The sequence below is a fragment of the Mya arenaria genome, chromosome 5, assembly GCF_026914265.1.
Source record: "Mya arenaria isolate MELC-2E11 chromosome 5, ASM2691426v1".
NCBI lineage: Eukaryota > Metazoa > Mollusca > Bivalvia > Myida > Myidae > Mya > Mya arenaria.
The window spans coordinates 56,193,962-56,210,232 of NC_069126.1; the positions used below are offsets into that span (position 1 = coordinate 56,193,962).

Sequence of the window (16,271 nt, forward strand, 5' to 3'; positions counted from 1 at the left end):
GCAACTGAACAAAGTCCTGTCAGTGTGCAGTCAATCACCAAGTCCTGTCAGTTTGCAGGAAACTGGGACAAGTCCTGTCATTTTGCAGGAAACTGGGACAAGTCCTGTCAGTGTGCAGACAACTGTGACAAGTCCTGTCAATGATTATCCAGGCAACAAGTTTGACCAGTATGTTTTTCAATGTTCTTTGAGAACAAATATCAAGCTATATTGATTAGAAAGTTTAAACTATTTTACTCAGGTAACGATTTAGGGCCATCATGGCCCTATTGTTTACCATTTTTCTGTAACAACAAAAAAAGAATTCCTGGAAGTTAAAAAGAACATGTATTTAATAATTATTCCTTTGCTCATGATTGAACCCAACACATTGCAGATGGTTTCTCTGTATTGTATTAACAGGCAACTTAACTGCTCCACCAAATTCAATTACAATTAGCAATAAGTTTTGTTATCAGATGATTGCATGTCTACTTTATAAAGTAATAAAGATAAAAGGGAAACTAAAGTTATTTGTGTTTCTAGTTTCATCTTTTGTGTATTTGTCCCTCAAGTATATTATGTTTTTTTCTTTCAGAGCAGCATGGAACCAAAGAAAATGTGCTGTTTGGGTCTTGTGATTTTGCAACTGTCTACAATATATTATGTTGGTAAGATAACTCATCTGAGATACAATATCAACTATTGTCTCTTGTTACACTGTACATCTGTAGCAGCTGCATAATTTCTTATCATGCCCCCTTCCAAGAAGGGTATATTGCTTTGCACATGTCGGTTGGTTGGTTGGTCAGTCTCTTTCTCGGTAGACCAAAGCTTGTTCGAGTGATAACTCAACAATGCCTGGACCTATGGTCATCAAACATCAGACTGCAAACGTAATTAACTGCGGTCGGCGTGAAGCTATCCAGGGTTTTTTTTCTAAAAAAGGGGACGGGGCCTGGGGCCTTTGAGAAGGGGAAAATTTTGCGGCGTTTTAGTACAAAAAGGGGGAAAATGTGCATGTTAATTTTATTTTTTTATTTTACTATCATACCTCTTATAATATTTGATTGTTAGATTACAAGTCCATCTCTCTCTTTTTTTCCTGTTCTTAAACTCCTCCACTAAATTAGCCTCAGCACTACTTTTAATTTTTTTATTCGGTGGGGAGATTACATGTACCTCAGGCTCGCTTTCACGTCGTGAAAATGCCAAAATTGGGAAATTTTACAGCTAAAAGAAAAGACTGTCTAGTCTTCTGCGAATTAGGAAATGATTTAATATAAGTTTATTTTCCTTTTAAAAGACACAAAAGATATCAATCCTTTGGGTGGAAATATCTATGGCAATAGTTCATGACAGATAATATTTCATACACTGATCTCTGAATGTGATGAAAATAAATGATTTCTGAGTTCAATTATCAAAGAAACTTTACAACACATAATTTATTAGGATGTCGATAATGAACCTGTACAGGTAAAAAGACTTAATTTATTTATTTTATTTTTTTTTAAATTTTATCGGAGGGGAAATTTCATTTTTAGGGAAAAACTAGGCTTATTTTCCGAGGGGAAGGGGCCGTTAAACGGACCCCTTTCATATAAGGTAGAAAAACGCTGCTATCAGACAACAAAAAGTGAAACAGTATCATGACTTATTTGATTAAGGCTTCTACAGTGGGTCAACATTCAACTGATTATCTTAAATAGTAAAATATATCTAGATTTATAATCGGGGCTTCAAGCTATAAGTTTGATATTGACGACGAATATTTCATTACTGCAAATTAAAATGACGTAAGCGGCGCGCTCAGCTCTCAGACTCTGTAGTTAATCAAGCGTGTCGCTTTTGATATCCGCTATATGACTAGGCTAATTAATTCGGAATTTTAATGTTTGCGCGGATTAACAATGACAATTGCATTTATCTTTACAACCGTTTTTAACCAGCAATGCTTCTTTATTACAATTTAAAATTGACAGTTTGGTAATCAGCAAACAGATATATCATGTAATGATCGACGGCGACATAGTATATTGCCATGTGAAAATATGGACCGATTTTAACACTCAATCAAGATTACAAGCACATTATTAACACATAGTTTGTTTAATTGTGTCTTCTGCGACCTACCAATACACGTGATTGGACCGAAAAAGCGTCTGCTTATTAACAGATAGGCTGTAGAGTGTTCAGCGTAGCGGAAAAAGTAGCTGGTTGCATTGGTCTGATGGTAACTAGGACACTTTTATTGGGGGTAATTTTGAATGTGTGAATGACCCAAGAATGTTTGTGTATTACAATTTTTACTGACTTAGTCGTTTTGGACTGAAATTATAAAAAAAAAAGAGAACATTATGGACCGATTTATTTTACACTTTTTGAAACGGAAATCGGTCTGGCTTTACACTTTTTGAAACGGAAATCGGTCTGGCTTGGTCAAAATCGGTCCAGACCGACAAATTCAGGTTTTTAGAAGCCCTGGAGGCTAGGCCAGACCAGTAGATGATCCCTATTGATTTTGGGTTCATCAGGTCCAAAGGTCACTGTGACCTTCAACAGAAAAAGCTTGTAGTGGTTTTAAACTAATGGTTAAAGAACTTGACTATTGTAATATTACTAATATTTTTTATGCCCCCGAAGGTGGGCATATTAAAATCGCACCGTCGGCCGTCTGTCCGTCCGTCCATCCGTCCGTCCGTCCGTCTGTGTGTCCGGCTCAATAACTCGTGTCCGGGCTGTAACTTTCCCTTGTATGGACAGATTTTAAAATAACTTGCCACATGTGTTCCACATACCAAGACGACGTATCGCGTGCAAGACCCGTGTCCCTACCTCAAAGGTCAAGGTCGCACTTAGTCTTTATTATGCCCCCACAAAGTGGCGGCATATAGGGTTGCCCTTGTCCGTACGTACGTACGTACGTCCCGAAGATTGTTTCCGATCTAATTCTTGAAAACCGTTTGTCCAATCCTCACCAAACTTTAAACACATGTTTGTGACCATAATATCTTGATCAAGTTCGATAGTCATGGAAATCGCTTTAGTCATTTAGGAGTTACGGCCCTTTTTTGCCAAAAATTCCCGAAGATTGTTTCCGATCTAATTCTTGAAAACCGTTTGTCCAATCCTCACCAAACTTTAAACACATGTTTGTGACCATAATATCTTGATCAAGTTGGATAGTCATGGAAATCGCTTTAGTCATTTAGGAGTTACGGCCCTTTTTTGCCAAAAATGCTTCAAAAATATATGTTTCCAATCTAATTCTTGAAAAGTATGTGTCCAATCCTCACCAAACTTTACATACATGATTGTGACCATAATATCTTGATCAAGTTCGATAGCCATGGAAATCGCTTTTGTCATTTAGGAGTTACGGCCCTTTATTTGCAAAAAAAGACTTGAAAAATATGTCCCGAAGATTGTTTCCGATCTAATTCTTGAAAACTGTTTGTCCAATCCTCACCAAACTTTTAACACATGTTTGTGACCATAATATCTTGATCAAGTTCGATAGCCATGGAAATCGCTTTAATCATTTAGGAGTTAGGGCCCTCAGATTATCCTGAATAATCATTATGGCTTATTTTCTGTGACAAAAAATCGAAGTGGGGGCATCCGTGTTCTATGGACACATTTCTAGTTTACAATGGAGTGCTGCATATAGGACATAGAGTATAGGTTGTCGTGTCATGGCTGTAACTTTCCCTTGTATGGACAGATTTTAAAATAACTTGCCACATGTGTTCCACATACCAAGACGACGTGTCCCGTGCAAGACCGATGCCCCTTCCTCTAAGGTCAAGGTCAAACTTAGTGTTTATTCACAATGGAGAGCTGCATATAGGACATAGAGTATAGGTTGTTGTGTCCGGGCTGTAACTTTCCATTGTATGGACAGATATAATAACTTGCCACATGTGTTCCACATACCAAGACGACGTGTCGCGTGCACAACCTGTGTCCCTACCTCTAAGGTCAAGGTCAAACTTAGTGTTTATTCACAATGGAGTGCTGCATAGAAGGACATAGAGTATAGATTATCGTGTCCGGGCTGTAACTTTCCCTTGTATGGACAGATTTTAAAATAACTTGCCACATGTGTTTGACATACCAAGACGACGGGTCACGTGCAAGACCCTTGTACCTACCTCTTAGGTCAAGATCACACTTAAATTTTTATTCACAATGGAGTGCTGCATATAAAGATATAGTGTATAGGTTGTCATATCCTGGCTGTAACTTTCCCTTGTATGGACAGATTTTAAAATAACTTGCCACATGTGTTCCACATACCAAGACGACGTGTGGCGTGCAAGACCTGTGTCCCTACCTCTAAAGTCTAGGTCACACTTAGGTGTTTATTCACAACGGAGTGCTGCATATAAGGACATGGAGTATAAGTTGTCGTGTAAACGTCATGTGACTTTCCCTTGTATGGACAGATTTTAAAATAACTTGTCACATGTGTCCGACATACCAAGACGACATGTCACATGCAAGACCCATGTCCCTACCTCTAAGTTCAAGGTCACACTTAGTGTTTATTTACAATGGAATGCTGCTTATAAGGACATAACAGTGTAGGTTGTCAAGTATGGGTGGTATTTTTTTATGTTTAGAGGCAATTTAAAATAACTTGCCATATGTATTTGACATGTAAAGGCAAGATCAACTTTTCATGTACTGACCTTGGTCATAGGTCAATGTCACAATCGGGGGCATTCGTCACATACTGTGACAGCTCTTGTTTAGTACTCATATTGGTCATTAAAATTTACATCATATTTACTTATTCCCTGCTGCTAAGAGGAAACACCTTTCCCTTAATTGAGAGATGTAAAATGGGTGGCAGTTGGTGGAGTATTGGAACTACTGGCATTTGGTGGAAAACAATGAAAAACTGAAGAAAATGGAACATTGATCTATTTTTCACCATTTCACCAACTGCCACGTTGATGGAGTATTGGAACGTTGGTGGAGAAATGGAATGTTTTCCACCAAATGCTATTGGTGGCAAATTTTTCACCAAATGCCACCCCAACGTGGCAGTTGGTGGAGTATTGGAACGTTTTTCCACCAATTTTCCATCAAATGCCATGATCAGTTTCTTTGATCTGTTTTTCCCCAAATGCCACGCCAACATGGCAATTGATAGAAATTAAGTGGCACTTGGTGGAAATAAAATCATAGGATGATGAAATTTGCATACAACAACCAAAGAACTAAAAAAACAATCATTCTTTGCAGTCATTTAGTTTCATATGTACACAAAAATACACAGGATCACAGTTAGTGGTTAAGAGCTGTCTGCATTTCTACATCGGAGAAATCCTGAAAACAGAAAATGTATTATTATATTTGGAGGTTTCATCAGCATATCATTATTCAAAATATATTTGTCAAATTAGATGCATGAATAATATGACAACATTATAAACTTATTCTTAAATATAATATATCTGATGATCAACAGCTTTGGGCATTGCCAGATTAATACCAAGTATGACAAAGTGATATACCCCGGTAACAAAATATAGGAATCCAGCTTTATAATTGCACACTGATTCATTGTAAATATGTTTAACAAGAACTGAAATCTGTCAATTACATGTATGTGCATGATATATGCAAAGCCTTATAGTAAGGAAAAAGTAAGTTTTATTTACGACAGAGAAAAAATAAAAATTCATTTTTTCAATATATGTATACTGTAAAGGTAGCAAAATATGTCTCCTGTGATAAACAACATGTTTGGACCGATAACAAGCGTTATAACGAGTGTTCATCGTAGGGAAACAAAGCAGACGGTCATCTTATTCTGATGGGTGTGATCGTGTCATATTCCTGATTCTGACTCTATTCTTTATGAATTTCTTATAGACTCGCCTATAAGACAGGCCCCCTACTTTAAGGTTAAAAATCAGGACCAAATTTCCCTGTCTTATAGTCGAGGAAATACGGTACCTATTTCTTTACTGAAGTGATACACATCCAGAGATTTTTTTCTGCAAGTTTGGTTGATATTTAGGTTGTATACTTCTTCTGCCTCTAGTCCTCTATTTATATTTCTCTCTGAAAAGTGGAACATAAGTAAATATGTTCAATGTAACAGGGTTTGCCTAACAGGAAAAAGGTTTTTTGTTCTCTAAAGCAAGAAATATGGGCCTGCATGGTTATACATTGTGTATATTTTTAATGGCTCTGCAACATGTGTTCACCAAGATTCATTTGAATGCCTTTATTTTTATGCCCCTTAAGGTGGGCATATTAAAATCGCACCGTCCATCCGTCCGTCTGTCCGTGTGTCCCGCTCAGTAACTCGTGTCGCGGTTGTAGCTTTCTCTTGTATGGACAGATTTTAAAATAACTTGCCGCATGTGTTAGACATACCAAGACCACTTGTCACGTGCAAGACCTGTGTCCCTACCTCTAAGGTCAAGGTCACACTTAGTGTTATTCACAATGAAAGGCTGCATATAAGGACATAGAGTATAGCTTGTCGTGTCCAGGCTGTAACTTTCTCTTGTATGGACATATTTTAAAATAACTTGCCGCATGTGTTCGACATACATTGTACCAAGACCACGTGTCACGTGCAAGACCTGTGTCCCTACCTCTAAGGTCAAGGTCACACTTAGTGTTATTCACAATGAAATGCTGCATATAAGGACATAGAGTACAGGTTGTCATGTATATGACATATACCGTATACAACAATAATCCACATGCATACATCAAAGGTCAGTGTTTGATCTTTAACTTTTCATGTACTGACCTTGTTCATAGGTCAATGTCACATTCGAGGGCATTCATCACATACTGTGACAGCTCTTGTTTTCAAATGATATGTACACCAACAACAATAATAACACCAAGGCTTTGTTATTATCCCAACTGGTTTTCTTCAAAAACACACACTCTAATGATGATATACATTTACATTGTATTTTTTCTTGTCTGGCATTTAAGGTATTAGCCGCGTAATACACACTTTAATAAAAGCTTTAACCGACAACATAGTTATAATCAAGGTACACTATGGGACTTTTATCCAAAGTTTGAAGATTTTTTACCGTGAATTAAAAAAGTTGTAAATGTTTTATTACACCCACCCCCAAACTCCAATGGCTACAAAGAGCGACAAGTAAATATTTTGTCTATATTTGATTTTTTTTCGCATTATCAGAGATAATGAAATAAACACAACAGTTTCTGGTAAAATAATACTTCAGTTAACAGAAAACTTAAGTTCAAACGAACAAATTATTGATACACATGGAAAAAAATCATTTTGATTGATCTTGTGAGTCTTCGGAACAGAGCAGTATTTCGATGTTTGAAAATATAAAGCAGTTTTACAAAATTCATAAAAAATAGTTAAATATAAGGCAAATTGCTGAAATCATTTTAAATATTATCTATGATGTCTATTGAACAATTTAGAAGACAATTTATGATAGTTTACCGTCCAGTTTTGAAGAAAATATACATAATATCATGTAACCATACATTTTTATAGCTAACAAAATGCTTAAAAATCCACCTTTTTCTTGTAAAAATTTATAAAGCTTAAATGGACTTATTCATAAAATGTACTTTTTTCAAATAAATGAATTTAATTATGATACTAACTCAGAAATAGAGTTTAAAACAATTAGTGTACTTTTAAACTAAAATGTAAAGAAACAAGAACACTAAGTGGGCGGTAATGCCCCTCCAAAAATGTCAGAGTGAAAGTTCTCAACTAATGTCCTTTTAATATTATAACATGTAAACACTCTCTGTGGGTAATTTGATGTCTATCTGTCTTATTTTGTCATTGGTATTCTAACATTAAGATTTTTTCACAATAATTCTTCTCTCTTCAACATCAAGTTTCGGCTGTTCCCATGCGTTTGTACTTGTAGTGTGAGCACAGATGATAACTACTCAATTCTGAGTCAATGCTGATTTGGTTTTCATGCCCCTTCAGGTACTTTACCCATCCAGAATGTATAGTGCTGTAAAGGAAAAGAGGTGTACTTTTAAGCCTTTCTAACTAATAAGTATAGATAACTATACTGCCATAAATATAAACAATAAAATATAAACAGTTTAGTATTTCTCGACATTATTTTGAAAAAACAACAACAAAAAAACAAGCTGATACATGCATATATATAGAAAATGATTAAATTTATCAATAAAATTCATCATCACCATCATCATCATCATCATCATCACCACCACCATCACCACCACCATCATCATCATCACCACCACCACCACCACCACCACCACAACCACTAGATTATTAAATACAGTGGGTTTATAAAAACAAAAACCAAGTCAAATATGTGAAATATATGAAATACTCTCATCATCTCTGTCAGATGCGACTGCCTTGTGCATAGACATGGCTGTCAAATCTATCTCAAGGATCCAACATAGTATTTAATGCAGGCTCGAATTCTTCATAACCCAGTGTTGGTGACTTAGTAATATTCATTCATTTCCCTGCCTGAAAGAAATTAGACTTCTGATTATCAACCAACAGAAACTACCACCATAAAATACAAATGCACAAGTATTATACAGTCTACACTAATATCCGTTTTAGCCAAGAGTAAGGGTTGGTAGGTACAAATATGTAGTTGTTGTGCGTATGGTTGATAATGATTCACAACAGTCTGGGGTTTTAACGAGACCTACACCAAGCAAATGAATGTCGCTAGTGTCCAAGCAGTTGTGGCTTCAAGCCCCAAACCACGTACAATTTTTTCTCATAAGTTAATTTTGAAAATATGCATTTTGTAAACAAATAACGGGTATGTACATGTATTATGGTATGTAAGAAATAGGTCACGTACCAAAACACATCATTTTAAAACACAATTTTAAGTCTGATATTTTTCTAAGATATAACAATCAAATTAAAAATTACATACTCATATCATATACATAAATAATGTACATAAGTACATATTAAAATATGTAACATGTACATGTAAAAATATGAACACGCTGTCTAAACATTTAGCTAACAAAAATGATTTAAGAATTCCAAAGATAAATTAAAAAACAAACATTTTTGAACACATCAACGTACAAAACTGCTTAAGGATACTTACATTCATAGCCCTTTGATACGAATATCTGAATATCCCAGTTCCATGCTGATTGTTGACAGTTCGTTTTTTCGACAGAAAATCTTCTCATTCGCGTATAATTCACTTATAATCCATGTTTTACTGTAATGACTCAAGTTGTTAGAGGTATCGTAATCAACTGTCAGCGTGCACTTTAAGTGTTTATTTATTTTAAACGTATATTCATGATAAATACTTCACAGAGTTTCCAAATACTACAATGTAGAAATTCCATTATTGACCTATGAATAGCGGGGAAATACCTTCTGTTTCTAAAAATAGCAACATCTGGTACAGGCCGAATACGCCCGATGTTCGTCGCGATCTGTTACGGCGAGTGGCGATATATGTCGATGTTACCCGATGTTTCCCGAGTTTTATTACATGGCTAATACCTTAACATTCTTCATCTCAACTTTTTAGCTCACATTAGCCGTAGGCAGAGGGTGAGCTATTAGGATCGATGAATGTCTGTTGTCTGTCATCTGTCGTCCGTCCACACTTAAATTGTTAACACTCTAGTGGCCACATTTTTGCCTCAATTGTCTCGAAATTTGGTCAGGATGCTTGTCCCAGTAATAACTCGGACGAGATTGAATATGGGTCATCTGGGATGAAAAACTAGGTCACATGACCCAAAAATAGAAAAATATTTTTTTACCAATCTTATAGGCTTTTTCAGTCCAAATATCCTGGAAATTTGTAAAAGAGGTTGTTTTGATGATTTCTAGCTCATGTTTGAATATGGGTCATCTGGGGTCAAAAACTAGGTCATAGAGCCCAAATATTGAAAAACCTTGTTAACACTCTAGAGGTAACATTTTCAGCCCAAATATCCTGGAAATTTGTCAAATAGGTTGTTACAATGATTTCTAGCTCAAATTTGAATATGGGACATCTAGGGTCAGAAACTAGGTCACAGAGCCCAAATATGGAAAATTATTGTTAATTCTCTAGAGGTAAAATTATATGCCCAAATATCCTGAATTTTTTTCAGAAAGGTTGTTTCGTTGATTTATAGCTTGAGTTTGAATATGGGTCATCTGGGGTAAAAAACTAGGTCACAGAGCCCAATTATGGAAAAAACCTTGTTAACACTCGAGAGGTAACATTTTCAGCCCAAATATTCTGGAAATTTGTCAGAAATGTTGTTTCATTGATTTCTAGCTCAAGTTCAAATATGGGTCATCTGGGGTCAAAACTAGGTCACAGAGCTCAAATATAGAAAAACCTTGTTTACACTCTACAGGTAACATTTCAGCCCAAATATCCTGGAAATTTGTCAGAAAGGCTGTTTTGATAATTTTTAAGTCAAGTTTGATAATGGGTCATCTGATTTTTTTTATTTTATTGTTTCAAAATCATTGAAGGTACCAACTTCAAACTTCATGAACTTATTTTCCCCGTTGAATCTAAGGTTTCGGGAGGGGGATATTGTTTTGGCGTTGTCCCTCATTCTGTCCGTTGGTCCGTCCAGAACCATATCTTGATAGGCATTGATAAAAAAATACTCAAACTTGGTCAGAATGTTCCCCTTGATCAAATCTCGACCACCTGCGAAAGTGGTCACATGGGGTCAAAAACTAGTTCACTAGGTCAAATCTTAGAGAAATCTTTGGAACAAACTAGAGGCATTTACATGGTCAAATATTCATGAAACTTTATCAAAATGTTTTCCTTGATGAACTCTTGGACATTTATAAAACTATGATCGAAAATTAGGTCACTAGGTCAAATCTTAGAAAAATCTTGTCAGGAACTATATCATGGTAATGATTAGTCAAATTATGTTTAAACATGGTCAGGATGTACCCCTTGATGAAATATTGATCCCTTGTTAAAGTTGGTCTCATTGGGTCAAAAACAAGGTCACTAGCTCAAATCTTAGAAAATCTTTGGAACACATTAGAGGCATTATGTATCGTCTAATATTCATGAAATGTGATCAGAATGTTTTCTTTGATGAACTCTTTGACGTGTTTAAAACTTGGTCACATGTGATAAAAAATTAGAAAACTGGATCACATGTTATAAAAAAATTAGGTCACTAGGTCAAATCTTACAAAAATCTTGTCCGAAACCATGTTGTGGTAGTGATTGGTCGGATTTTGTTCATACATGTATGACTGAACTCATGATAATAAATGTAATTTATGATGATTTACTTCTATCAGCTTGCATTATTCATTCAAATTCATAGAAACTATTACAAATGTTACTCTATATACAAAACTTTTATTTCAAATAATTCCAGACAAACTCAAATTTATATCAAAAATTCATAGCAGTCCATTTTTCTCAGTCATATTACATGTTAATATAGGAATATTCCACCTACTTTTCATTTCCAATCCACAAACTTTTCCTAAACAGGCGGGAGATATGAATTTAACGAATTTGCTTGTTCACAGTAAAAACAATTTTTTTTGTGACAAGTTATTTAAATCCAACCTAAATATTGTCAGAGTACTTGGTGGTGGTGATTGTACTTGGTATGCTAGTTGGTCATGACAAGTAGATGACCCCTATTGATTTTGAGATCACTAGGTAAAAAGGTCAAGGTTGCCGTGACCTTGAGGTGAAGAAACTGTTTCCGCTCAATAACAAAAGATCCTTAGGGTCCAGGAACTTCATACTTGGTATGCTAGTTGTTCATGACTAGTAGATGACCCCTATTGGTTTTGAGATCAAAAGGTCAAAGGTCAAGGTTACCTTCAGGTAAAAAACAATATGTTGGCAGTGATCTTAAGCTAAAAAATGGTTTCTGTTCATTAACTAAAGAACCCTTTTACCCAGGAACTTCATACTTAATATGCTAGTTGGTCATGACAAGTAGATGACTCATATTGATTTTGAGATCAGTAGGTCAAAGGTCAAGGTCACCTTGACTTTGAGGTGAAGAAATGGTTTCCACTCAATAACTGAAGAACGCTTGCACCTAGGAACTTCATACTTGGTATGCTAGTTGGTCATGACTAGTAGATGATCCCTATTGATTTTGAGATCAGTAGGTCAAAGGTCAAGGTCACCGTGACCTTAAGGTGAAGAAACAGTTTAGGATGTTCACTATTTAATACGGGTGAATAAACCAAACTTCACTGTTGGTTTGCCTCCCGTCTAAAACTACAAATTTCATAGCCATCATTTTTAGCTCAACTATTCGAAGAATAGGTGTAGAATAAAGTCTAATAAAGTTTTAGGGCAAGTTGGGATTTTCACTTATAAGTCCAATACCCTTCATTCAATTGACTTAATACTTCACACAGTTGTTCAGGGCCATCACATGATGAGGTTAGATAACTCCATATTATTCTTTACACAGATTATGGCCCCTGATTGACTATGGAACTTGGGTTAAAGTTTTAGGGCAGGTTGGGATATTTATTAATAACTTTTATACCCTTTGTTCAATTGACTTAATATTTCACACAGTTGTTCAGGACCATCACCCAATGAGGTTACATAACTCCATATTATCCTTAATACAAGTTATGGCCCCTGATTGACTTAGCTTAAAGTTTTAGGCAAGTAAAAGTTAAGGGCAAGTTGGGATTTTAATAAAAAAAACTTCTTTACCGTTCATTCAATACACTTTATAAAATTCAAAATTATTTACGACCATCTTACAACAAGAAACATAACTCCATTTTAACCCTAAATACAAATTATGGCCCTTGAATTTTTTATATATATATTTTTTTTATTTCTTTTGAAAGGCATATTTGTTATTCTTAACCGCATATCAATAATGGGAAATCGAGTTATTTGAATGACCTGCGTCATTGTTTGGGCGGGCTGGTAGGAGGGCAGCATCAAAGGCACCTTCATAATGTATCGAATAATTTTAGTTAGGTTTGACATAAAGGTACCAAACTTGGTAATATTACATCGTTGTTGTATTCACTTCTAAGTCAAAGCGGCTTAGTCAAGCGTGCTGTCTTACGACGGCTCTTGTTTTTTCTCTCCTACAACCACACAATAGGGGAGACAAGCGCTTTTTAAAAAAAGCAATCTAGTTTCCCTTTAAAGAAAGCACCCTGCCCCTTTTTGGGCCCACCCTATCCTTTTTCATTTCTGGCTAAACCACTACAAATCATGAGTATATTAAGCAGCATAGAATTTTAGGCATTCAGAAAGTCACGTGATATGCAAATTTCTTAATGACGTTGTGCGCATTAAATTTAGATTTGCTTTCATAATCATAACCACACCACCACCACCACCACAATCATAATCACCACCACCACCACAATCATCATAATCACCACCATCACCACCGCCACAATCATCATAATCACCACCACCACAATCATCATAATCATCACCACTGTCACAATCATCATAATCACCACCACCACAATCATCATAATCACTACCACCTCCACAATCATCATAATCAACACTACTGCCACCCCCACAATCATCATAATCACCACCACCACCATAATCATCATAATCACCACCACCACCACAATCATCATAATCACCACCACCACCATAATCATCATAATCACCACCACCACCACAATCATCATAATCACCACCACCACAATCACCACAATCATCATAATCACCACCACAATCATCATAATCACCACCACCATAATCATCATAATCACCACCACCACCACCACCACCACAATCATCATAATCACCACCACCATAATCATCATAATCACCACCACCACCACCACCACCACAGTCATCATAATCACTACCACTACCACAATCATCATAATCACCACCACCACTACACTCATCTAATCACCACCACTGCCACAATCATCATAATCACCACCAACACCACAATCATCATAATCACAACCACCACAATCATCATAATCACCACCACCACCACCACAATCATCAGAATCACCACCACCACAATCATCAGAATCACCACCACCACCACAATCATCAGAATCACCACCACCACCATCATCATAATCACCACCACCACCACAATCATCATAATCACCACCACCAGTACAATCATCATGATCACCACCACCACCACAATTATCATAATCACCACCACCACCACAATCATCAGAATCACCACCACCACCACAATCATCATAATCACCACCACCACAATCATCAGAATCACCACCACCACCACAATCATCAGAATCACCACCAACACAATTATCATAATCACCACCACCACAGTCATCATAATCACCACCACCACAGTCATCATAATCACCACCACCACCACAATCATCATAATCATCACCACTGTCACAATCATCATAATCACCACCACCACCACCACAATCATCATAATCATCACCACTGTCACAATCATCATAATCACCACCACCACAATCATCATAATCACCACCACCACCACAATCATCATAATCACCACCACCACCACAATCATCATAATCACCACCACCACCACCACAATCATCAGAATCACCACCACCACCACAATTATCATAATCACCACCACCACCACCACCACCACAATCATCAGAATCACCACCACCACCACAATTATCATAATCACCACCACCACCACCACCACCACAATCATCAGAATCACCACCAACACAATCATCAGAATCACCACCACCACAATCATCATAATCACCACCACCACAATCATCATAATCACCACCACCAGTACAATCATCATAATCACCACCACCACCACAATTATCATAATCACCACCACCAGTACAATCATCATAATCACCACCACCACCACAATTATCATAATCACCACCACCACCACAATCATCATAATCACCACAATCATCATAATCACCACCATCACCGCCACAATCATCATAATCACCACCACCACCACCCCCATCACCACCACAATCATCATAATCACCACCACCACAATCATTATAATCACCACCACTACCACCACTACCACCACCACCACAATCATCATCACCACCACCACCACCACCAACTTTTTCACCAAATGCCAGATAAAAAAAACTGAGTTCAATTTTTCACCAAATGCCAATCTAGTTGGGTGGAAATTTTGTTGCAGTTGGTGAAATTCTTCATATTTCACCATGTGCCACCAGTTTTTCACCATATGCCACCCAAATCCATGGCATTGGGTGGAAGTTGGTTGCAATTTAAGGGAAGGTTATGTTTATTTGCAAATATCAGTCACTATCTGAACATGATTAAAACTGTACCTTCTTTCCTCACACTTTGAATAGTCATAATATTAAAATTGCCTCAAAGGCATCCAATGTCAATGACAAATCAGCTGTCATTTCGGTCCATGTATATTTCATTCAGTTGTCCAAATATTCATGACAAAATGGTGCTCAGGGGGGCATACTGCTTGACAAACATCTCTTGTCTATTTAACATGCTCAGAAATATCTTTATTCCCCCTTTCAGAAAAAAGAATATCAGTGTGCAAATGTTTGTTTTGAAAAAATGGTCATATAAGTCTTGTGTGCAAAGTTACAGTCAACAGTTTTAAGGAAACTTTCTTGGCACATTAACTTGGCAATGCTTTAAACAAGAACCATGAAAATTCTGTGATAGGTTGCCCTTACAGAAGATGATCCTTATTACCTTTTGGTCAATAGATCAAGGTCAACAGTTATAGGAAACTTTTAACTTTAAAATATCTCAGGAACGGCATGATCTAGGACCATAAAACTTCAGTGGTAGGTTGCCTTGACTAGTATGAACCCACTTTTGTGCTGGGAGTCTATCAGAGGTCAAGGTTATGGTCGACAGTCTCATAAAAAACGACCTCATTGTCATCACTTCCATTAATTTTGTGCAACTTTTTATTATCAATGCATTTCTGTTTAAAATAGCTTAAGTCAACTTCAATTACTTTGTAACAACAGTTTGAAAACCTGAAAATATATATTAAATCGAAATCTCCCAGTTTTATTAACAATTTCAAAGTGTCCAAAATAAAAAATAAAATAAAATTATCAGAAATCCTTCAACATGCAGAGATCTGCTTCATGTCAAAATTTTAATTTCAACTCCCTAGCTGTCAATTTTAAATGGTCAGTTTATATACAAAATGTAGAAGACAAAATGATTGAGAATAGCTCTGAAGTGACATTTAACCCTTTAGGGCATGTATACGAGATAGGCCGACATAGCTCATTAGCAGATGTAAACGCATCTGGCTGACCCTTTCAC

General features: G+C 36.5%; 1 protein-coding gene across 9 annotated transcripts in view; it reads left to right on the top strand.

The window, feature by feature from the left end:
• Positions 1-16,271, top strand: part of LOC128236126 (mucin-5AC-like) — a 144,446-nt gene that overhangs the window by 47,592 nt on the left and 80,583 nt on the right. For 7 of the 9 annotated variants that reach the window (XM_052950990.1, XM_052950992.1, XM_052950989.1 and 4 more), the window contains one exon: positions 583-650. In XM_052950990.1, the coding sequence (XP_052806950.1) occupies positions 583-650 (68 nt within the window). Of the gene's footprint in view, positions 1-577; positions 651-16,271 lie in introns of all 9 variants that reach the window. The other 2 variants (XM_052950994.1, XM_052950997.1) reach the window with 1 other exon arrangement.